This window comes from Pristis pectinata, chromosome 20 (genome assembly GCF_009764475.1).
Source record: "Pristis pectinata isolate sPriPec2 chromosome 20, sPriPec2.1.pri, whole genome shotgun sequence".
Taxonomy (NCBI): Eukaryota; Metazoa; Chordata; class Chondrichthyes; order Rhinopristiformes; family Pristidae; genus Pristis; species Pristis pectinata.
In genome coordinates, this window is record NC_067424.1 from 3866869 (window position 1) to 3891037 (window position 24169).

The 24169-nt window shown below is 45.0% G+C and overlaps 1 protein-coding gene across 1 annotated transcript in view; it reads right to left on the reverse strand.

Moving 5' to 3' along the window:
• Positions 1–1808: 1808 nt before the first annotated feature.
• LOC127581016 (decorin-like) overlaps positions 1809–24169 on the reverse strand; it is a 51480-nt gene continuing 29119 nt past the window's right edge. Inside the window, exons 3-8 of the mRNA XM_052035075.1 lie at positions 15531–15643; positions 13216–13429; positions 11094–11207; positions 9871–9964; positions 5856–5994; positions 1809–2003 (exon numbers count right to left, since the gene is read on the reverse strand). Of these exons, the coding sequence (XP_051891035.1) occupies positions 1809–2003; positions 5856–5994; positions 9871–9964; positions 11094–11207; positions 13216–13429; positions 15531–15643 (869 nt within the window). The remainder of the gene's footprint in view (positions 2004–5855; positions 5995–9870; positions 9965–11093; positions 11208–13215; positions 13430–15530; positions 15644–24169) is intronic.

A 24169-nucleotide genomic window follows, 5' to 3' on the forward strand; every position in this document is an offset into this window, starting at 1 on the left:
AGAAACTTGAGGGATCTATGGACGTGGACCTCAAGATCCCTCTGTTCCTCCACACTGCTAGGAGTCCTTCCATTAACCTTGTATTCTGCCTTCAAATTGTCCTGAGCTGTCCTTCATTATGCTGGTTCCACTCATTCACCGGACAGGACCTGCTTCACTCAACAATCTCAGTTGTCGTTGTCTCTCAGCTAGAGCCCATGTTCTTCCCATTCCCAACCCTGCTTTCTGAGCTGCTCTGAAGCATAGAGTCGTAGTCATAGAGTTATGCAGCAACCCAACACATCCATAATGTGCGTCCTTAAGCTCATTCCATTTGCTTGCATTTGGCCCATATCCCTCTAAACCTTTCCTATATTTGAACCTGTCTAAAAGTCTTATAAACATTGAAATTGTTCCTGTGTTTACTTCTCCTGGCACATATCCACCACCCTCTGTGTGAAAAACTTTCCCCTCAGATCCTCTTTAAATCTTTCCCCTCTTACCTTAAACCTGTGCCCTCTAGTTTTAGACCCCCCTACCCTGGGAAAAAGACTGGGACCATCCACCTTACCTACCCCCCCTTCATGATTTTATGAACCTCTATAAGGTCACCCCTCAGCCTCCTTTGCTCCAGGGAAACAGTCCCAGCCCGTCCAGTCTCTCCTTACAACTCAAGCCTGGTGCTTGCACTGAAGGAACATCAGCTGAATTAGAATCGAGCCCCAGCACATTAAAATAATAGCTTGCCACCAAATAATACCAAAATATATGAATATTGGAAATATATGGACTTGTCAGGGTCTTAAAAAATATTGTACAGAGGTCTTTCATACTTTTTTCTGTACTTTTTAAAACAAATATTGGACAGAGGTCTTTCATACTTTTTCTGTACTTTTTACAACAAATTTTAAACTTAATCCTTTGGCTGATCTATTTAGGATTGTTGGAGAAAAAGATATAACTTTGAAGGCTTCTGATTTACATATTCTGGCTTTTTTTTCTCTTATAGCCAGGAGAGCTGTATTGCTTAAATGGAAGGAAGCTACTCCGCCTACGCATGTTCAATGGTTACAGGATGTTATGTCATACTTGAATCTAGAGAAGATTCGCTGTTCAGTTTTTGAATCTAACCTAGACTTTCAAACCCTGTGGGGACCCTTTTTGAATTATTTTCAAAATCTCTGATTTGGGGACTAAAATGCAGATATTGGCTGACACTGTTACATTTTTTAAGGTTTTTCCTTGATGTTTCTTTTATCTAACAGCTTTGGGTTTTGGTAGTGGGGGTAGTTTTTTTTTGTAATAAAATATTTCAATTTTTTCTTTCCTTATTAACTAACTATATGTGATTATTGATTTAGAGTATTGTAATCCTAAACACGGCTTAATACAATGTATTCAGTAGTATTTTTACTTTCTTTTTTGATGCATGTACTCTGTATTTTTTTCATGGATTTAATAAAAACATTGTAAAGAATAATACCAAAATATGATTGTCATGTTACATTTTTATTATGCAATCTGCAATAGAAAGCTTGATCAAAAGCTGATCCCATTATGAACTCATTATACTTTTGCATATTGCAGTGTTGACACACGAAGTAACAAAGTGATTACAAAACACACCCACTGGGAAGTTGGAGGCAGAGTGAATGTACTGAAAGTGAACGTGGAAAGAAATGCTGCCGCTGCTTTTTATCTTTTCTATTCACTCAGCAAGTATATTCGCTAATCAGCAGTCCGTTTGCGGAGGTCAGCTGTACAGTTGGGAGGAAGCAGCACGAGGTTTGGTCTCTAGACTCTGGTTTCAGTCACTCGATAATAGGGCTTCAGTTGGGTCGTTCCAGTTGGATGAAAATCCAATCTAAAGCACAGCGGAAGACCTCTGGCTCAATTTCCCAGTATGGAATAGGATTCCCATACAGGCTGATCCTGCTGTACGGACTTTTCGTTGGGTCATCGACCTGTGGGCAGAAGTCACCGCTCTTTATGTGAGCTATCTGGTTGTCATTGAGATAGAGAGCCTGCAATTGGAAAGATAAAGAAAAACACAATGGTCTTCAAACAAAACCAACACTTGCAATAATAATGATGTACAGAAGGACCTTGGGGACCCCTTGTATGATAAGATGGACTCTTGACCTCACAATCTATCTCGTCATGACCTTGCACCTTGTTGTCTGCCTGCACTGCACTTTCCCTGTAACGCTACAATCTACGTTTTGTTGTTACTTTTCCTTTGTACTACCTCGATGTACTGATGTGTCGAAATAATCTGTATGAATGGTATGCAGAACAAAGTTTTTCACTGTACATGTGACAATAATAAGCCAATTACCAATTTACCAAGTCCATAGCTCCCTGAAAGTGGCCACACAAGTCGATAGGGTGGCAAAGAGGGGAGGTGACATGCTTGCCTTCATTAGTTGAGGCACTGAGTTCAGGAGTCAGGAAGTTATGTTGTAGCTTTATAAAACTCTGGTTAAACCGCATCTTTTGTATTGCATTCAATTCTGGTCGCCTCATTATAGGAAGGATGCGGACACTTTGGAGAGGGTGTAGAAGAGGTTTACCAGGATGCTGCCTGGATTAGAGATCATATGCTATAAGGAGAAGTTGGACAAACTTGGGTTGTTTTCTCTGGAGCGGCCGAGGCTGAGGGGAGAGTTTTATAAGATTATGAGAGGCACAGATAGGGTACAGAGCTGGTATCGTTTTCCCAGGGTTTAAATGTCTAATATTAGAGGGCATGCATTTAAGGTGAGAGGGGGTAAGTTCAAAGGAGATGTGCGGGGCAGATTTTTTACACAAGGAGTGTGCTGCCAGGTGTGGTGTGGAGGCAGATACGATATTGGCATTCAAGAGGCTTTTAGACAGGCACATGAATATGCAGAGACTGGAGGAATATTGACATTGTGTAAACAGAAGGGATTAGGTGTCATTAATTTAATTAGTTCGGCACAACATCGTGGGCCGAAGGGCCTGTTCCTGTGCTGTACTGATCTACGTTCTGGTAATCCAAAAGTAAAATGCTGTGGAGGGCCCTGAATCCTTGGAATTCTCTACCCTTTGGAGTTGTTGAGGGGCCGTCATTGAATATAAGAGGGAGAAGGTTGATGGGGGAGGGTTAAGAACATGAAGCTGAGGCCAAGGTCCGGTCAACCACAATCTCACTGATTCGTGAAGCAAACTCAAGGGTCCCAACCGTCTGTTACTTCTATTTCTTATGTTCTGCTGTACTTATGTATGTAATAATAACTAACTTCTACAGATATACTGTTGAAAGTATACTGACTGGTTGCATCATGGTCTGGTATGACAATTCAAATGCACAGGAATGTAAGAAGCTGCAGAGAGTAGTGGACTCTGCCCAATACATCACGAGCACATCCCTCCCCATCATCGGGAGTATCTACAGGAGGCGCTGCCTCAAGGAGGCAACATCCATCATCAAAGATCCCCACCATCTGGGCCATGCCATCTTCTCGCAGCTACCATCGGGCAGGAGGTACAGAAGCCCACACCACCAGTTTCAGGAACAGCTACTTCCCTTCAACCATTTGGTTCTTGAACCAACCGGCAAAACCCTAATCACTACCTCATTGTAGCAACATTATGACCACTTTGATCAGTTTGCACTAAAATGGACTTTGTTTTGTTCTGTTCTTTCTTGTAAAAATTGTGCATAATTTAAGCTTTTCTTGTGAATGCTGCTTATCTGATGCTCTGTGCTTGTGATGCTGCTGCAAGTAAGTTTTTCATTGTACCTGTGCACACGTGGACTTGTGCCTGTGACAATAAACTCGATTTTGACTTTGATCTGTCTGGACGGCACAAAAGCTTTCCACTGTATCTCAGTACACATGACAATAATAAACCAGTTACCAATCTGAAATAAAAACTGAAAATGTTGTAACTATTCTACAGGTCAGGCAACATTTGTGTGAAGAGAGAAACAGAGTTTCGAGGGGATGACCTTCCATCAGATATTGCCTGACCTGCTGAATATTTCCAACATTTTCTGTCTGTGTTTCAATGACTCCCTGCAAACACAGGACGGAAACATTATTTGCTTCTGGGAAAGAGGCCAAGATGACTTGGAGATCTCCAGGTCTGCAGTGGAGTGCTGACATGCTGGAGAGTGAGGGGCTGGATGAACAATGCCCAGCTCACAGTATTCATGGATGGAGATTGGGGAACAATGGGAAGGCTGCTCATTTGTGTGGGAAAAGTTACAGCAGGTATCTGCTTCACTTACTTTACTTTGATGCTTTTAATTATCTGTTAGCATTTTAAGTATTTTGATTTCTGTTTCAATGTCTGAATTTTTTATTATCTCAACCTAGAGACATTTAACAATAGCTCAAGAACCTTTGGCAGGCTATCAATAGGCTATCAGAGTGATGGGGGAGTGGCCTCAGGATTCACCTCTGGTATGATAAGGTGGACTCTTGACCTCACAACCTCCCTCACTATGGCCTTATTGTCTGCCTGCACTGCACTCTCTCTGTAACTGTAACACTTTATTCTGCATTCTGTTATTTTTTTCCCTTGTACTACCTCAACGTACTGATGTGATGAAATGATCTATCGGATTGCATGCAAAACAAAGTTTTTCACTGTACCTCAGTACATGTGACAATGATAAACCAATTTACCAATTTTACAATTAAGTCCTTCTTCTGGGCATGCCCATCTTCATTCTGGGCATCTTCATGACAGACACGGTAGCATAGTGGTTAGCATAATGCTTTACAGCGCCAGTGACCCAGGTTCAAATCCGGCCACTGTCTGTAAGGAGTTTGTATGTTCTCCCCGTGTCTGTGTGGGTTTCCTCCGGGTGCTCCGGTTTCCTCCCACATTCCAAAGACGTACGGGTTAGGAAGTTGTGGGCAAGCTATGTTGGCGCCGGAAGTGTGGCGACACTTGCGGGCTGCCCCCCAAAATCACTACGCAAAAAGATGTATTTCACTGTGTGTTTCGATGTACATGTGACTAATAAAGATCTTATCTTATCTTATCTAACCTCCTAGCATACTTTTCTGGGTGCAGAGGGTCAAACTGCCTGACTGTCAGTGCCCAGAAGGGGTAGGTGAGGGTGGGAACTAAGCCAAGTTTGGACGATCTGGTCCAGTAAAATTCTCCCATTGAAGTAAAAACTGAATGTAGCTCACCCTGAACGGTCCATGAACTCATGAACTCTACCTCGTTATTCCTCTTTTACGCAATGTATTTATTCATCTTTTTGAACTTACAGTAATTTTTATGTCTTGCACTGTACTGCTGCCTCAAAACAACACATTTCATGACGTATGTCAGTGATAATAAACCTGACTCGGATTCTGATTCTGATGCACAGTAGCAGCAGTGTGTACCATCTACAGGACGCACTGCAGCAACTCACCAAGACCATAGACAGCACCTTCCGAACCCACCACCTCTACCAGCTGGAAGGACAAAGGGCAGCAAAAGCCTGTGGAACACCACCCCCTGGGAGTTGCCCTCCGAGCCACACACCCTCCTGACTTGGAAACATATCACCGTTCCTTCACTGTTGCTGGGTCAAAATCCTGGATCTCCCTCCCTGCACCCACACCTCAAGGACTGCAGCAGGTCAAGAAGGCAGCTCACCTCCACCTTCCCAAGGGCATCTAGAAATGGGCAATTAAACGCTGGCTCAGACTGCGAAGTCCATGTCCCTTGAATGAATTAAACAAAAACTTGCCATGAGGAGACAATCCTTCCAAATTTTCATGTCTCCATAAGCAGACAGGAAAGATTTCCAAGGCCACGCCGCCACACCACAGAAAACTCAACTAGTCTCAGACCCACTAACTAACGTGGCCCATGTTGTGTCTTGCAGTTCAGCACCTCACCATGATGTTTTTGTGCTGGGGCAGACCCGGTGGGATGGCAAACAGTCTGTTGTTGTCCAAGTGGAGGTCCTGCAGGTTTGGCATGTGACTGAGAGTCCTATTGGCAAAGTACCGGATCCTGTTGGAGCTCAGTCGCAACCTGTGAAGGGTTAATAGAAGCTGTGAGGAACTCTAAACATACTGTGCAACTAAAGCAAATCAGAACTTTCCCACAACCATCAGGTTCTTGAACCAACCTGCACAACCCTAATCCTACCTCAGCAACGGAACACTACCAACCACCTCTTGCACTGTATTGGACTTGTCTCTGATTGTACCTTTGTCTTTTGCACTAATGTCTTGTTTTTGCACAGTCTTTTAATTCCCTCTCTCTCCATTGTTTTGTATAATTCATGTATAATTTATACTCTGTGTGTTGTCTGTACCTACGTGCCTGTGATGCTGCTGCAAGCAAGTTTTTCACTGTACCTGTACCTCACCAAACTTGTGCACATGGAAATAACCACGACTTGAGTTGAACCTTTATCACAAATTTACTGTAATTCATTTACAGATCTGGGTATTGCTGGCAAGCCCAGTATTTATTGGCTATCCTTAATTGTGCCGGAGAAGGTGGTGGTGAGCATGTTTACAAACATTTTGTCTGTGAGCCAATGGACATGCCCCACAGCTAATGACCAGCCAATTGTCAGGTGGCAGAGTGGTGCAGCGGGTAGTGCTGCTGTCTCAGTGCCAGAGACCTGGGTTCGATCCTGACCTCCGGTGCTGTCTGTGTGGAGTTTGCACGTTCTCCGAGTGACTGTGTGGGTTTCCTCCGGGAGCTCTGTTTCCTCCCACATCCCAATGACCAACCGGTTGGTAGGTTAATTGGCCACTGTAAACTGTCCCTAAGGTGAATCTAGGGGGAGCTGATGGGAACATGGCGAGAACAAAATAAGTTAGGGTGGGATTAGTTTAAAAATGGGTGTCTGATAGTCGGCATGGAGAGGATGGGCCGAAGGACCTGCTCCTCTGCTGTATCTCTTTCTAAGTTGATGTCTGGCCCACTTAGAAACAGCTGCAACTCTCGTCTGCAGGGACTGAGCAAGTTAACATCTACAGCTCTGGGAAACTCTTGCATGGGCCCACAATTCTCTGGTAAGCCATTCCCATTGCTGGTATCAAGTAATCTGTCCGGGCAGACGTGCGAGGGATCACTCTGGGACACAGTAGCAGGGATCGGGAGACCAAGGAGAGGAGACAGGAAATGTGAGAGAAGAACTGGTTCCACAACCTCACTGAATAGCAGGTCAAAAGACCCTCTATAGTGTAAAACACTTCAGAGACATCCTGAAAGGGATGTGGAAGTTGATTTAGAAATGCAAGATTTTCATTTAACAAACACCCATGGGTACAGGTACATAGTTCCCTGAAAGTGGTGTCACAAGTAGACAGGGTGATGAAGAAGGCGTTTGGCACGCTGGCCTTCATCAGTCAGGACATTGAGTTCAGGAGTTGGGACGTCATGTACAAAACGTTGGTAAGGCCACATTTGGAGTGCTGCGTACAGTTCTGGTTGCCCTGCTATGGGAAGGATGTCAATAAACTGGAGAGGGTACAAAAAATATTTATGAGGATATTTGGTTGTTTGGTTGGTTTATTATTGTCACTTGTACCAAGGTACAGTGAAAAGCTGGTCTTACACACTGATCGTACAAGTCAATTCATTACACAGTGCAGTTACATTGAGTTAGTACAGATATTTCCGGGACTGGAGGGTTTGAGGTATAAGGAAAGACTGGACAGGCTGGCACTTTTCCCCTGGATCATCGGGGACTGAGGGGTGACCTTATAGAGGTTTATAAAACCATGAGGGGCATTGATAAGGTGAATGGTCACAGTCTTTTTCCTGGGGTAGGGGGGAGGTCTAAAACCAGAGGACATAGATTTAAGGTGAGAGGGGAAAGTTTTTAAAGGGGACCTGAGGGGCAACTTTTTGGTGGTGGTTATATGGAACAAGCTGCCAGAGGAAATGGTAGCATCTGGTACAATTACAACATTTAAAAGACAGTTGGACAGGTACACGGATAGGAAAGGTTTAGAGGGATATGGGCCAAACGCAGGCGAATGGGACTGGCTCAGTTAGGCACCTTGGTCAGCATGGATGAGTTGGGCTGAAGGGCCTGTTTCCATGCTGTATGACTCTGTGACTCTATTCAGAAACCATTACTACTGCAAACACTGGAAGTGACTCTTCCATGTTGTGTGATAATGTGGGATCAGTTTGAGGGCAATTGTGAGGGGCTTGGGGGTGTTTGGGATGGCAAATCACTCCAATTGTTTCTTTTTGTCAAACCACCGAACAGCTGTAGGTACAAGACCGAACCATTGTCCAGTGACTCAGAAGAGCTCAGCTACTAATCCTACCCTAATCTACCCACAGATGGAAGTATAACCCGGCCTGTTGTAGGCCTCTTCCAGGCCTGGATAGAGTGGACATAGTGAGGATGTTTCCATTAGTGGGAGAGTCTAGGATCCGAGGGCACAGTCTCAGAATAAAGAGACGTCCCTTTAGAACTGAGATGAGGAGGAATTTCTTCAGCCAGGAGGCGGTGAATCTGTGGAATTCATTGCCACAGATGTCTGTGGAGGCCAAGTCATTGGGTGTATTTAAGGCAGAGATTGATTGGTTCTTGATTGATGAGGGGGTTAAGGGTTACAGGGAGAAGGTGGGACAATGGGGTTGAAAAGAACATCAACCATGATTGAATGGCAGAGCAGACTTGATGGGCTGAATGGCCTAATTCTGCTCTTATATGTTATGTTCTTACAAATGGAATTAGCTTAGACAGGCATTTTGGTCAGCATGGACAAGTTGGGCCAAAGGGCCTCTATCTGTGCTGCATAATTCTGTGACTCTAGGAATCTAAGTGCAGAGGAATAAATGCAAGGGGATATTTCACCGACTCCTGGAGTATCACCGGCCATTACACTGACATTTTAAACTGCTTTGCTTTGTAAATATGAACAGTAACGGGTTAGTTATAATTAATAATTTGGGACAGAGATGTTTGAAAAATTGGAGTTTAACTGTAATCTAGAATGCAGTGAAACAGCAATTTCTATTTTGAGTCCAATTGCTCCTGTATTGAGGAATGCTGCCTTCCCAGTTGACGCTCCCTGCCAGTTCCAACTCACTGCTTTTCCCTCTCACTCTTGTAAGGACTGTTGGAGGGAATGTGCAAGTGAGCTAATTAGTTTAATGCATTTGTTTTGGAATATAGAACATAGAGCAGTGCAACGATGCTGTGCCAAACTAATTAAGCCAATGACACCTAATCCCTTCTGCCTGCACAAGACCCAAATCCCTTAATTTGCTGCACATACAAGTGTCTAACAGCCTCTTAAACGCCTCTTTCGTATCTGCCTCCACCACCACCCCGGCAGTGCGTTCCAGGCACCCACTCTCTGTGTAAAAAAACTTGCCCCGCACATCTCATAGAACATAGAACATAGAACACTACAGCACAGTACCGGCCCTTTGGCCCACAATGTTGTGCCGACATTTTATCCTGCTCCAAGATCTATCTAACCCTTCCCTCCCACATGGCTCCCCATTTCTCTATCATTCACGTGTCTATCTAAGAGATCTCCTTTGAACTTACCCCCCCTCACCTTAAATGCACGTCCTCTAGCATTAGACATTTCGACCCTGGGAAAAAGATAACTGCTGTCTACTCTATCTGTGCCTCTCATAATTTTGTAACTGGGGTGTGGAGGAGGGAGAGAGAGAGGGAGGGAAGATCAGAGTTGGGAGTGCCTAATCCATTGCCCCAAAATATTCCTGATGCAGGGTCTCGACCTGAAACATTGACCATCGACCACCCCTCTACAACCATAGATGCTGCCTGACTTGCTAGGTTCCTCTGACAGTTTGATTTTTTCCCTATAATATTAACCGTTTCTCTCACCGCACCCCAGCCCATCCAACTCCATTTCAGCAGTTGCATTTGAGTGATGATTTTGAAAATTGTACCTGATCAAAGTGTTGAGATTTTTAAAATCATCCATCTCCACTTTAAGAATTTTATTGCGGTCGAGATGTATTTCAGATATTGAACTTGGTAGGTCTTGAAAACAACATCAAAATAACCAAGAGCATATTAATGTTTAAGTAATGGGAAAAGTATTTACAGTAATAAGAATTTTAAATATAGAAGACTTAATCCGACTCAGTGATTGGAAACAGATCATGTTCATTGATCATTTTTTTAACATTATGTGCTTCAGAGGAAGTTCTGAGTCTACCACATTGCTATAGGTTTGAACTCAAACTGCCAGGATGGGTAAAGATGGAAAATTTCCTTTTATGAACCAATTGGGTGTTTGATTTTGTGATCATTACTGATATTATCTTTTTCAAATACTCCAGATTTATTTAACTGCTCACAGTTAAATCCCACAACTGTTGTAATGAGATTTAAATAACCATCTCCAGAACAGTAGTCCGGGTCTATCCAGTGATTTAACCACTGTGTTGCAAATACCATTGACTCTGTCTACAGTTCCTGGTGCCTCGGGAAAGCAGCCAGCCACATAGACGCCACGGCCAAGAGAGTTCACCAGCGCCTCTACTTCCTCAGAAGGCTAAGGCAATTTGGCATGTCCCCTTTGACCCTCTCCAATTTTTACAGAGGCACCATAGAAAGCATCCTATCCGGATGCATCTCGGCTTGGTACGGCAACTGCTCTGCCCAGGACTGCAAGAAACTGCAGAGAGTCGTGGGCACAGCTCGGAAACCAGCCTTCCCTCCATGGACTCTGTCTACACTTCCCACTGCCTCGGTAAAGCAGCCGACATAATCAAAGACTCCTCTCACCCTGGATATTCTCTCTTCTCCCCACTCCTATTGGGCAGAAGATACAAAAGCCTGAAAACAGGTACCACCAGGCTCAAGACAGCTTCTATCCCACTGTTATGACTATTGAACTGACCTCTTGTATGCTAAAAGATGAACTCTTGATCTTTCAATCTGCCTCATCGTGGCCCTTGCACCTTATTGTCTGCCTGCACTGCACTTTCTCATAGCTGTAACACTTTATTCTGCATTCTGTTTTTATTTTTGTAGTACCTTGATGTACTTATGTATGGAATGATTTGCCTGGATGGCACACAAACAGAAGTTTTTTATCTTGGTACATGTGATAATAAAGCAATTCCAATACCAATGTCCTCATTAGGCATTCACCAGACCTCACCTTTTGGAATTTCAGTAAGTCCAGTTTCGGTAATCCGGAGGTAAAACAGAGATTTCAGCCCTTGAAAGGCTCCTTTGGCAATCCCTTTCGGCAGTAGTGGATTTCTGCTTAATTCTGCGGGGTTAGAGAGATTTGTTAGGACAGGAAAACCTATTCATTAGAATTTTTTTCTTAAAATGTTTTGAAAAGATGTCAAGGACCGCTTAGTATTTGAGTGATAGCCACGAAGACCAAATCACCTTCCCTAACCATCCAAGATTGCAAGAGCAGTAGAGGTACAGATGTGGTTTAAGACAACTCCATGTTCAATAAGGTCATGGCCAATCTATTGCGACAGAACACTCTGGACTTCCCAGAGTTAGAGAATCATACAGCACAGAAGCAGGCCCTTCCATGCTGACCAAGATGCTTATCTATGCTAATTCTATTTGTCCATATTAGGCTCCCACCCCTCGACACCTTTCCTGTCCAAACGACATTTAAACGTTGCAATTGTACCTGCCTCTACCACCTCCTCTGGAAGCTCGTTCCAGATACCCACCACCTCTGTGTGAAAAACCTACCCATCAAATCTCCTTTAAGTTCCCCACCCCCATCTCTGCCCTAAAATGAAGGGTCTGATTATGTATCCTATCTAAGCCCCTCATAATTTTATAAACCTTCGTAAGGTCACCTTTAACATATTAATGTGGCCACTTACCCAGAATACAATTGATGATAGTGGCCAATGAGCCACATTGTGACGGATGAGAGCAACATAATAGCAACCCTGAAGGTCAACGATGTGTGGTTTCAAATGCAAATCCAGCCCTGTATCCAATGAAACCCTTCACACATATTTAGTGAATCTACCTTGCAAGGACAGGGCGAATTGTGGGTGATAATACTCAAGGTGAGACTCACAGAGCAGAGAAATACCTTCCTGCCCACACTCAGATCTCTCAGTTCCCCTAATCCATCCACGAATCTATTCAATAACAGGGCCTACGCAGTCCACTGGGATGGAGAATTACATGGCAATTGGAGCAGCAGAGACTCAGCCCAATACATCACTGGCACAGCCCTCCCCACCATCGGTAGTATCTACAGGAGCCGCTGCCTCAAGAAGGCAACATCCATCATCAAAGATCCCAACCATCCGGGCCATGCCATCTTCTTGCAGCTACCATCGAGCAGGAGGTACAGAAGCCTGAAGTCCCACACCACTAAGTTCAAGAACTTCCCTTCAAATATTCAGTTCTTGAACCAACCGGCACAATCCTAATTACTACCTCACTATAACAACACTATGACCACTTTGCACTACAATGGACTTTACATATTTTTGTTCTAATTGTGTTCTTTCTTGTATAATTTATGTTATTAATTTATGTTTTTTTGTGAATGTTGTGTACCTGATGCTATGTGCCCGTGATGCTGCTGCAAATAAGTTTTTAATTGCACTTAAGCATACATGCACTTGCTCATGTGACAATAATTGGTCTTGGTATTGGTTTATTATTGTCACATGTACCAAGGTACAATGAAAAACATGTCTTGCATACCGTTCATACAGATCAATTCATTACACTCAATAAACTTGACTTTGACTTTGGTCACCCATTTGACGCATATTTTCCTTCTCCATATATCCATCTAATTCCTTCATAAAACTTGTTGTGCCTCCTCCTTCCCTGAGGAAGGACACCCCGTGTCTTGGCAACTCCTTGGATAAAGAATATTCCTCCTGCAGACACAAGAGAGACTGCAGATGTTGGAATCTGGAGCAACACACAAAACGCTGGAGGAACTCAGCGGGTCAGGTAGCATCTGTGGAGGGAAATGGACAGTCGACGTTTCGGGTCCAGACCCTTCATCTGGACATTCCCCCTGCAATTAGCTTAGAGATTTTAAGAATGATTTAAGTCTACGATGCCGTCTGAAAGGATTGCAAACATACATGAATTTTCACCTAATTAAATGAATTTTCACCCAATTAAAATTAGCTAGTTACTATAATTTCTTGATATTTGCAGAAGTCAGGATACATGGCTCATTTCTAAGACTTATCTGCCGAAGATCCCCTTTTTAATTCAATTGAACCAAAATATTCCCATGAAATGCATATGTGTGAGGTTCATACCAAGTGCAAACATGTTAGACATCCCGTCGAAAGGTTTCTTTTTCACAAAGTTTATTTTGTTGTCACATATGTGGAGTTCCACAAGGCTCTTGGGCATGTTGTCTGGGACACTACTGATCAGGTTCTTGGACAGGTATAACCGCCTCAGGTTCTGGAGAGGGGCGAAGGCCTTGGAGTGGATCCTTCGCAGCCTGTTGTTCACAAGAATTAAAATCTAAATTAAATTAGAAACAGAAAGTGAATTGAGAATTCAGAAACGGACAGAAACAACTTTTTGAGTCTGCTTTACAGACCCCAAATGAACTCAAGAAGTAGAAGCAAGAGTAGGCCATTTGAGTCAGCTCCACCATTCAATCAGATCTTAGCCTCGGCACCACTTTCCCACCTGTTTCCTATGACCATGATCCCCCTTTGGACCCAAAAATATCCTGAAAGTTTCCTGAACCCCTCCCCACTATTGAGGACACCTTCAAGAGGCGGTACCTCAAGAAGGCTGCATCCATCATTAAGGACCCTCACCATCTGGGACACACCCTCTTCTCGTTACCACCAATGGGGAGGAGGTACAGGAGCCTGAAGACCCACACTCAATGATTCAGGAACAGCTTCTTCCCCTCCGCCATCAGATTTCCGAACAGTCCATGAACCCATGAACACTGCCTCGTCATTCCTCTTTTGCACTATTCATTTATTTTTGTAACGTATAGCAATTTTTATCTCTTGCACTGTACTGCTGCCACAAAACAACAAATTTCAGTACATATGTCATTGATAATAAACCTGATTCTGATTCTGGTTCTGATTGATTGCGTCATGACCTGGTATGGCAATTTCAACACTCAGGAGTATAAGAGGCTGCAGGGAGTAGTGGACACAGCTCGGTCTGTCATGGGCACAGCCCTCCCCATCACTGACAGCATCTGCAGGAGGTGCTGCCTCAAGAAGGTGGCATCTATCATCAAGGATCATGTGAGGTGGAGATGATTGAGAACTTCTAGGTGTAAACGTCGCCAATAATTTGTCCTGGTTCAACCACGTTGACACCATGGCAGAGAGAGCTCACCAGCGCCTTCACTTCCTCAGAAAGCTAAGGCAATTTGGCACGTCTCCTTTGACATTCACCAATTTTTACAGATGCACCATAGAAAGCATCCTATTCGGATACACCACGGCTTGGTATGGTAACTGCTCTACCCATGACCGCAAGAAACTGCAGAGAGTTGTGGACACAGCACAGCACATCACGGAAACCAGCCTCCCCTTCGTGGACTCTGTCTACACTTCTTGCTGCCTTGTTAAAGCAGCCAACATAATCAAAGACCCCACCCACCCGGGTCATTCTCTCTTCTTCCCTCTCCCATCGGGCAGAAGATACAAAAGCCTGAAAGCACGTACCACCAGACTCAAGGACAGCTTCTATCCCACTGCTTTGACTATTGAACTGACCTCTGGTATGATAAAGATGAACTCTTGACCTCACACTTTACCTCGTCATGGCCCTTGCACCTTATTGTCTGCCTGCACTGCAGTTTCTCTGTAACTGTAACACTTTATTCTGCGTCCTGTTATTGTTTTCCCTTGTACTACCTCAATGCAATGATGTGTTGAAATGATCTGTATGGATGGCATGCAAAACAAAGTTTTTGACTGTGCCTTGGTACATGTGACAATAATAAACCAATTATCAATTAAGTAATTAAAGCCCTGGCATTATTCTCCATGCACCCCACTCCATGCACCCCACTCCATGCACCCCACTCCATGCACCCCACTCCATGCACCCCACTCCATGCACCCCACTCCATGCACCCCACTCCATGCACTCCACTCCATGCACCCCACTCCATGCACCCCACTCCATGCACCCCACTCCATGCACCCCACTCCATGCACCCCACTCCATGCACCCCACTCCATGCACCCCACTCCTAATTCTGCTTCCTGTTGGATAATGACAGAGGGGTTTTTGATTATGCTGGCTGCTTTCCCAAGGCAGCGAGGTGTAGTCCAGGGAGGGGAGGCTGGTTTCTGTGATATGCTGGGCTGTGTCCACAACTTTCTGCAGTCTCTTACGGTCATGGGCAGCAAGTTGCCACACCAAATGCTTTATGAAGTACCTTGACTGGAGCAATCTTTTATGGGACACTTTACTAAATGCCTTTTGGAGAATGCCTGAGAGAAAATCAGTGTGCAGGCCATTGGTGTGTACTTACAAAACTATTCCAGAAGGAAGAGGAAGTTACATTTCGAAACACTTCATTGAATCTCACACCACCCTGAGATGTCCAGCAAGAATCTTGTGAGGTTTCACTCACCAGAAGGTTCTTCAGGTTTTTGAAGTCTTTATCCTTCAGTTCTCTGATCTTGTTATTCTGGAGATCCAGCAGTGTGGTATCAGGTAGAATGTAGGCAGGGACCTTGGTGAGACCTAGAACAGATGAACCATTATTTTAATGGTTTCGTTCATTACCCCTATGTGATGTCTTTGGGGAATGGAAGGCTTAGCGCATGAGGAGCATTTGATGTCTCTGGGCCTGTACTTAATGGAGCTCAGAGGATGGGGGTGGGGTGGTAATCTCATTGAAATCTACCAGATACTGAAAGGCCTGGATAGAGTGGACGTGGAGAGGGTGTTTCCATCAGTGGGAGAGTCGAGGATCCGAGGGCACAGCCTCGGAATAAAGGAACGTCCCTTTAGAACTGAGATGAGGAGGAATTTCTTCAGCCAGGAGGTGGTGAATCTGAGGGATTTGTTGCCACAGAGGGCTGTGGAGGCTGTGTATGTATTTAAGGCAGAAATTGATGGGTTCTTGATTGGTAAGGGGGTTAAGGGTTATGGGGAGAAGGCAGGAGAATTGGGTTGAGAAAAAAAAATTCAGCCTTGATTGAATGATGGAGCAGACCAGGAGGGCCGAATGGCCCGATTCTGCTCCTATATCTTACGGCCTTTGATAGTTCCTGCATGAACGATGGGCTGAAGGACACGCACTTTCACACTGCCTCACTTTCTCCCCTCTCCGAGTCTCACCTTGATTATTATTATCCTCAATTCACCCTGCTCCTGCAAGGTTGATTCAGCGATGTGTTTGAATGGTTCCATTAGATACAGGCTGAACTGGCAATTGAAATCGCACATATTATTTGACCTGAGGGTCTGTTATTATATCGCTCTCATTCATTGCATTCTGGGTAACCGGCCACTATCACCAATTGTAATCTGGATAGTTGGCCACATTACAATGTTAGGGGTGATGTTATAGAGGTTTATAACATTCTGGCTTAGATAGGGTGGATAAGTCAGAGCCTTTACCCTAAGACAGAGGAGTCTAGAATGAGAGGGCACAGGTTAAGCTGAGGGGTGGGGGGACCTTAAGGGAGATCTGAGGGCGAAGTTTTTCACATAAAATGAGGTGGTTATCGGGAACGAGCTGCTGGAGGAGGTGGTGAAGGCAGATACAGTTACAACGTTTAAAAAGCACTTGGACATGTACTTGGATAGGAAAGGCATAGAGGGATACGGGCCTAATGTGGGCAAATGGGATTCGCATAGACAGGCGTGGGTGAGGTGGGTTGAGAGGGCCCGTCTCTGTGCTGTATGTTTCTATAAATCCACCAAGTCCAGAATGTTCTGTGCAAGAATCCAGTGACTTTAGTGGAATATATGGCAAATACTTTTCAATAGAGTTTTTGTATCTGATGAAAAGATGCTTGAAAACATGTTTACAGTGAAAGGAATTTGCCATGAAGGTAAACAAACAATGCAGTGGTAAATCCTTTTGACCCATTTCTCAGTGTGCGCCAGGGATGCCTGAGAAATAGCCTGAAGCAATATTGATCAAACACCTTCCAACCTGGGGACCACCTCCACGATCTCCTTGGATCTCCTGGATCTCCTGGATCTCCTTGCACACATATTTGTAGAATGGATACACTGAGGTGCCATTCACAATCCATATTGTTGATGCCTTGCTGCCACTCCATTTCAGTGGCTTCTGAGGTGACTGACAAGGCCAATGTGAGACTCACGGACTGGCACAGGCAGGGCAGGAGGTGCCTGATGAGGAGGGTGAGTGGGCAAGTTTGGGAAGTGATGTGACCCTGGTGAAGGTGGTTGCCATCTAAGGTGCTCCTCCATTTTGACCAACCACAGGCCAGAGATTCCCAGGAGTCAGCGTGAATGTAATATTTTTTCAAAGAGGCTTTGAGAACATCCTTGAAACAAATTCCTCGTCCTCCCATCACTCTCCTCCTCTGATGGAGCTTGGGTTGAAGACTGAGCATTTCAGGGATCTAATGTTGGCCAGATGAATGATGCGACCAGCTCATTGGAGCCGACTTAATTAGGGTCTCAATGCTGTGGGATGTTGGCTTCGGAGAGAATATTGATGTCGATTTGCTTATCCTGTCACACAGTCACAGAAACAGGCCCTTCGGCCCAACTGGTCCATTCCAACCAAGATGCCCATCTAAGCTAGTCCCATTTGACTGCATTTGGCCCACACCCCTCTAAACCTTTCCCATCCATGTACCTGTCCAAGAGTCTTTTAAATGTTGTTGTTGTAGCTGCCTCTACCACTGCCTCCTGCAAGTATGGAAGGACTTGGAGGATTTTGCAAAAAACAGAATTGGTCGTATCTTTCCACTCCTTTGAGATGTCTGCTGTACACGGAAATTATCTTTCCAGAATTGGTACATATATGTCAACAAATGTTAAGGACTGGCTCCATGTTAGAGTGAGTCAGAGGGTCGTGAGCTATTCATTGGTCATACCAGAGAGTGGTTGGGATTCCAGACCATCCCATTATGTCACACACGAAGAAGCTTAACCCTGAAAATCAAAAACGCTGCAGATGCTGGAAATCTAAAACAAAAACAGAAAATACTGGAAGTACTCGGCAGGTCAGGCAGCACCTGTGGGAAGAGGAACAGAATCAACATTTCGGGTCAAAGACCCTCCTTCAGAGAGCACCAGAGCTTCAGGTTTTCAACCTGAAATATTAGCTCTTGTTTCTCTTCCCACAGGTGTGGCCTGACCTCCTGACCCACGTCTGTGGGAAGAGGAACACAATTAATGCTTCAGGTTGATAGCGTTTCCAGCATTTGCTGTTTTTATTGAAGCTTAATCTTATTTTAACTGCCCCCTTATTTCACCCCAGCAGAGAAACTCCCTTTGTTCACCCATTGTCCTCTCCCACAGAACAGTACAGCACAGGAACAGGCCTTTCGGCCCAACGCGTGTCTTCCGATCATGATGCCAATTCAAACTAAACCCATCTTTCTGCGCATGGTTCATATCCCTCCATACCCTGCCTGTGCATGCGTTGGTCTAAGTGCCTCTTAACCATTGCTATCACATTGCTTCCACCACCTCCACTGGCAATGCATTCCAGACACCCACCACTCTCTGCGTAAAAAACTTGCCTTGCAAATCTCCTTTAAACTTTCCCCCTCTCACCTTATAAACCTATGTCCTCTAGCATTTGACATTTCCACCCTGGGAAAAAGACTCTTGCCTCCCATCGTTTTATATATTTCTATCAGGCCATCCCTTCAGTCTCCGACACTCCAGAGAAAACGATCCAAGTTGTATTCCTGCACATGTTGAAAGTGGAGACATTCACCTTCAGGGAAGAGTGAGCCACAGTGAAGTCAAGAATGGGTCAAGAGAACAGTCTGATTGGGTTAGAGGTCGTCCCTGTGTTACTGAGAAGTCTGTAAGTCAATTTTCCATAGGCACGGTAGTAGGGCAGGCACGGTAGTGTAGCCGTTAGCGTAACGCTATTACTGCGCCAGCGACCCGGGTTCAATTCCCGCCGCTGTCTGTAAGGAGTTTGTACATTCTCCCCGTGTCTGCGTGGGTTTCCTCCGGGTGCTCTGGTTTCCTCCCACATTCCAAAGACGTAGGGGTTAGGAAGTTGTGGGCGTGCTATGTTGGCGCCGGAAGCGTGGCGACACTTGCGGGCTGCCCCCAGAACACTCTACGCAAAAGATGCATTTCACTGTGTGTTTCAATGTACATGTGACTAATAAAGAAATTTTATTGCATTGCGCTACATACACCTTCTATAGTCCTTTCATTTCATTGAGTAATCATCCTATTACTACTCATAATTTAATCATAGAGTAATACAGCACAGAAAGGCCCTTCAGCCCAACTCAGCCATGACGACCATGGTGTCCACCAAGCCAGTTCCATTTGCCTGTATTTGGCCCATATTCCTCGAAACCTTTCCTATTCATGTACCTGTCCTAATACCTATTAAATGTTGTTATTGTACCTGCCTCAACCACCTCCTCTGGCAGCTCGTTCCATATACACCCCCCACCCCCATGTGAAGTTGTCTCTCAGGTCCATCTTACATCTTTCCCTTCTCACCTTAAAGCTGTGCCCTCTAGTTTTTAGTTCCCTTTCCCCGGGAAAAAAACACTGCGTGCATTCATTCTGTCTCTGCCTCTCATGATTTTATACACCTCTATATGGTCACCCCTCAGCCTCCTACACTCCAAGGAATGAAGTCCTAGCCTGCCCAACCTCTCCCTATGACTCAGGCCCTCGAGTCCTGGCAGCATCCTCGTAAACCTTCTCTGCACTCTTTCCAGTTCAATGATGTCTTCCCTGCAACAGGACGACCAAAACCGTACACAATACTACAAGTGCGATCTCTCCTACATCTTCTAAGTGTTGAAGCACTGAAATAATTCCACAGAATGCGGGCTCACTCTTAAGAATAAATTGGATAGATACATGGATGGGAGAGGTCTGGAGGGCTATGGACTCGGTGCAGGTCAATGGGACTAGCGGAATAAAGTTTCGGCACAGGCTAGAAGAGCCAAATGGTCTGTTTTTCTGTGCTGTAGTGTTCTATGATTCTATGGAATCTAGGTACAGACTTCTCTAACTGTAACTCCAATGCAGAATTAAACCAATGGAATTTATACTGTATCCAGCTGTGAATAAACACAACAAAATATTTCAATTTTAGTATTACTAGCTTGAAAAATACTTTAAAAATATGGAATAATTTGCACAAAATTGGATTTCAGTAAGTCAGGACATTGGTAACCCAGGAGTCCCTGTATATCCAAAGTGAGTGAATGCTGCTTACTGTAAAAACAGGATTTTAGGAAGAATGACGTTTGACGGTGCTTGGTGTTTTTCAAATGCAGTATGTCCACTCAGTTATTCACTCTCATTTTCTTGAGGGCAAGATGAAGATAGCACAATGGGAACATGGTGACCAATGAAATGGTAACAGGTGCCCCACAGATTCTCTTCTTCAGGATTGAAGGTAGGAAAAGGGGAAGCCCAATATATAGGAGGGAAAAGCAGAGCAGTGACAGGTGGACAAAAGAGGGGAGGGGGGGTAGGCACAGGGTGGTGATAGGTAGATGCAGGTAAGAGATAGTGATGGGCAGGTGCGAGGGAGAAGGGGAGAGCAGATCCACCGGGGGATGGGTCAAAGGTGAGGAGGAAAAAAGGGGGGGGGGGTAGAAAAAAGAGGACTGACATATCAGTGATAGCGTGGGAGGGGGAGTTGAAGTGACCGGCAATGGGGAGATGTGGGTTGCGGTTACGGACAGAGTGCAGGTGCTCTGCGAAATGGTCACCTAGTCTGCGTTTGGTCTCACCGATGTAGAGGAGGCCACACTTGGAGCACCGAATGCAGTAGATGATATTAAGGGAGGTGCAGGTGAATCTCTGTCTCACCTGAAAGGACTGTTTGGGTCCCTGGATGGAGGTGATGGAGGTGGTGTAGGGGCAGGTGCTGCACCTATGGTGGGGGCAGTGGGAAGTTCCCGGGGTGGGGGTGGGATAAGTGGGGGGAGGGTGGGGAGGAGTGAATGAGGGAATGATCTCCTTGCATCTCACCGTTGCCGGTCACTTCAACTCCCCCTCCCACATAATCACTGATATGTCAGTCCTCGGCCTCCTCCGCTGCCAGGAGAATTCCAAGCGCAAACTGGAGGAACAGCTCCTCATTTTCCATCCTGGAACCTTGCAGCCTAATGGCATGAACATTGAATTCTCCCACTTTAAGTAATCCCCACCCCACTATGCCCCTCATAATTTTGAGCACCGCTGTCAGATTCCCCCCTCAGTCTCCTTCCCTCTGAGGAGAACAAACCTCGTCTATTCAGCCTCTCCTGAGAACTGAAACACAGGAACACAAGAACGCAAGAAAACAGGAGCAGGACTAGGCCACTCGGCCCCTTAAACCTGCTCCGCCTGTCAATATGATCATGGCTGATCCAATCTTCTGGGCCAGTTCCCCACAGCACTCAATTGCTCAATCTTTTCACTATTTATCAATTGATTTATTTACTTTCTCCTTAAATATTTCTAATCATCAAACCTCCACTACCTTCTGGGGCAGGAGTTGTGAGATACAGAGCGGGAAGACATGCCCAGCAGGTCACTCTAGGAAGACAGTCTGGGAAAAGTGGGCTAAACACTGGCCAATGGGACTGGCTTGGTGGGCACCATGGTCGGCATGGACGAATTGGGCTGAAGGGCCTGTTTCCGTGCTGTATTACTCTATGATTTTCCCAGAGAGGAAACAAAGAGAAAGGAAAAAGAGACAAGCTGAGCCAATATCTCAGATGGACACCTGATACAGGCAGAGAAGTCAAGTTACCTGAAGTTGCAGAATTTAACACTGAGTGTACACGGTAGTGTAGCGGTTAGCATAAAGCTTTACAGTGCCAGCGACCTGGGTTCAATTCTCCCCGTGTCTGCGTGGGTTTCCTCCGGGTGCTCCGGTTTCCTCCCACATTCCAAAGGTGTACGGGTAAGGAAGTTGTGGGTCTATTATGTTGGCGCCGGAAGCGTGGCGACACTTGCGGGCTGTCCCCAGAACACTCTACGCAAAAGATGCATTTCACTGTGTGCTTCGATGTACATGTGACTAATAAAGATATCTTACCTTATCTTATCTATGTTCTTTTATCTAAATTCTCACTCTCATTCACTCAATGACCAGATAACCTTGTTTACAGCTTATCTCCATGGTTACTCTGTCTACCCTATCACAGACATCCCCCTCCCCCACCTTTCTTTTGTCTCCCTTCCAGTTCCGATGAAAGGTCTTCGACCTGAAACGTTGACTCTGTTTCTCTTCCCACAGACGCTGCCTGACCTGATGAGTATTTCCAGAATATTCTGTTTTTATTTTAGATTTCCAGCATCTGCAGTTTTTTTTAAATTTTTGGTTGAATTTTCATTTACTGAGGGAGCCTTACATCCTGAAGGGGAAATGGTTGGAATGGATAAATGATAGGTGAACAAAAACTTCTTTCAGGGAGTCATTTATCTTTGGGATTCTTGACACCAGGGGGCTGTGTAAGTGGAGCCATTGAGTAAACTCTAGGCTGAGACCATAAAATATAGGAGCAGAAGTAAGACATTCAGCCCATCGTGTCCGCTCCACCACTCAATCATGGTTGATTGTTGTCTTCAAACCCATTCACCCGCCTTCTCCCTGTAACCCTTAACCCCCTTACCAATCAAGAACCTATTGATCTCTTTAATACACCCAATGACTTGGACTCCACAGCCCTCAGTGGCAATGAATTCCACAGATTCACCGCCCTCTAGCTGAAGAAATTCCTCCTCATTTCAGTTTTAAAGGGACGTCCCTTAATTCTGAGGCTGTGCCCTCGGATCCTAGACTTTCCCACTGATGGAAACTTCTTCTCCACGTCCACTCAATCCAGGCCTTTCAGTATCCGGTAGGTTTCAATGAGATCCCCCACCACCCCCACTCCCCCCCCCCAATCCCACTGAACTCCATCGAGTACAGGCCCAGAGTCACCAAATGCTCTCAGACAGGGAGGTGTTTGGTCAATGGAGTGTTAAGTGTCGTGAGGAACAGGTAAGAAGGTGACGTTGCAATCAGATTTGCCATAGAGCCATAGTCATAAAAGTAATACAGGACGGAAACAGGCCCTTCGGACCAACTGGTCTATGACAACCAAGATGCCCATCCAAGCTAGTCCCATTTGCCCGCATTTGGCCCATAACCTTCTAAACCTTTCCAATGCATGTACCTGTCCCACTGCCATGATCTTGTTGAAAGGCAGAAGAGTCTCAAGAGACTGAATGGCTTACTGTTTCTTATGAAACCTAAAAGTTAATTTAACACCTCAAGATTCAATAGCAGTTCTGGATCAGAACTTAAAAACTAAAGTCTAGACTGATTTGACCTGGACCTCTCACACTTCCAGGACCGATTATAATGAAAGGTTATTTGTTAAGATCTTGGTTTTGTTGGACTTTCTGCATTAACAGAGTTCAAAGGGAGCCAGGAAAGTGTTTCAGGACATCCTGTGGAAAGGTACACTCAAACACAAGATGTTGCTTTTCTTTTTATAATGTTGCCTCTGGCAGTGCAGTACAGTCCATGTGTGAGAGTAGAGCTCAGTCAGAGGACAGGGAGCATGTTAACTCTTCACTATGGACTGGATCCAACCAGTTGTGAATGGAAACTGTCAGATGATTGAAAATTCTCCCTTTTCCCAATGCCAAAGTGGATCTGACAGTGACAAATCCTCTGATGGGAGACATCAGACTAGGTATTTACAATACAGAAGGCTATTCAGTCCATTGGGTCTATACTAGCTCCTAACAGAGCAATCTCATCAGTCCCATACTCTCTCTCCTCATTTCCCTGTAACCCCACAACTTACCCTCTCTCACACATGCCCATTAACTCTCCTTTGGTTCTTTCATCATTTACCTACAGTAGGGGCAAGTAACAGCAGCCAATAAACCTCCCAGTAGGCTTCTGCCCTCTTCCTGTCCAGTCCTGATGAAGGGTCTGGGCCCGAAACATCGACTGTTTATTTCCCTCCATAAATGATGGCTGACCCACTGAGTTCCTCTGACACTGACCGGCATTTTGTGTTCGTAACCTCCCAGCATGTCTTTGGGATGTGGGAGGAAACCTGAGCACCC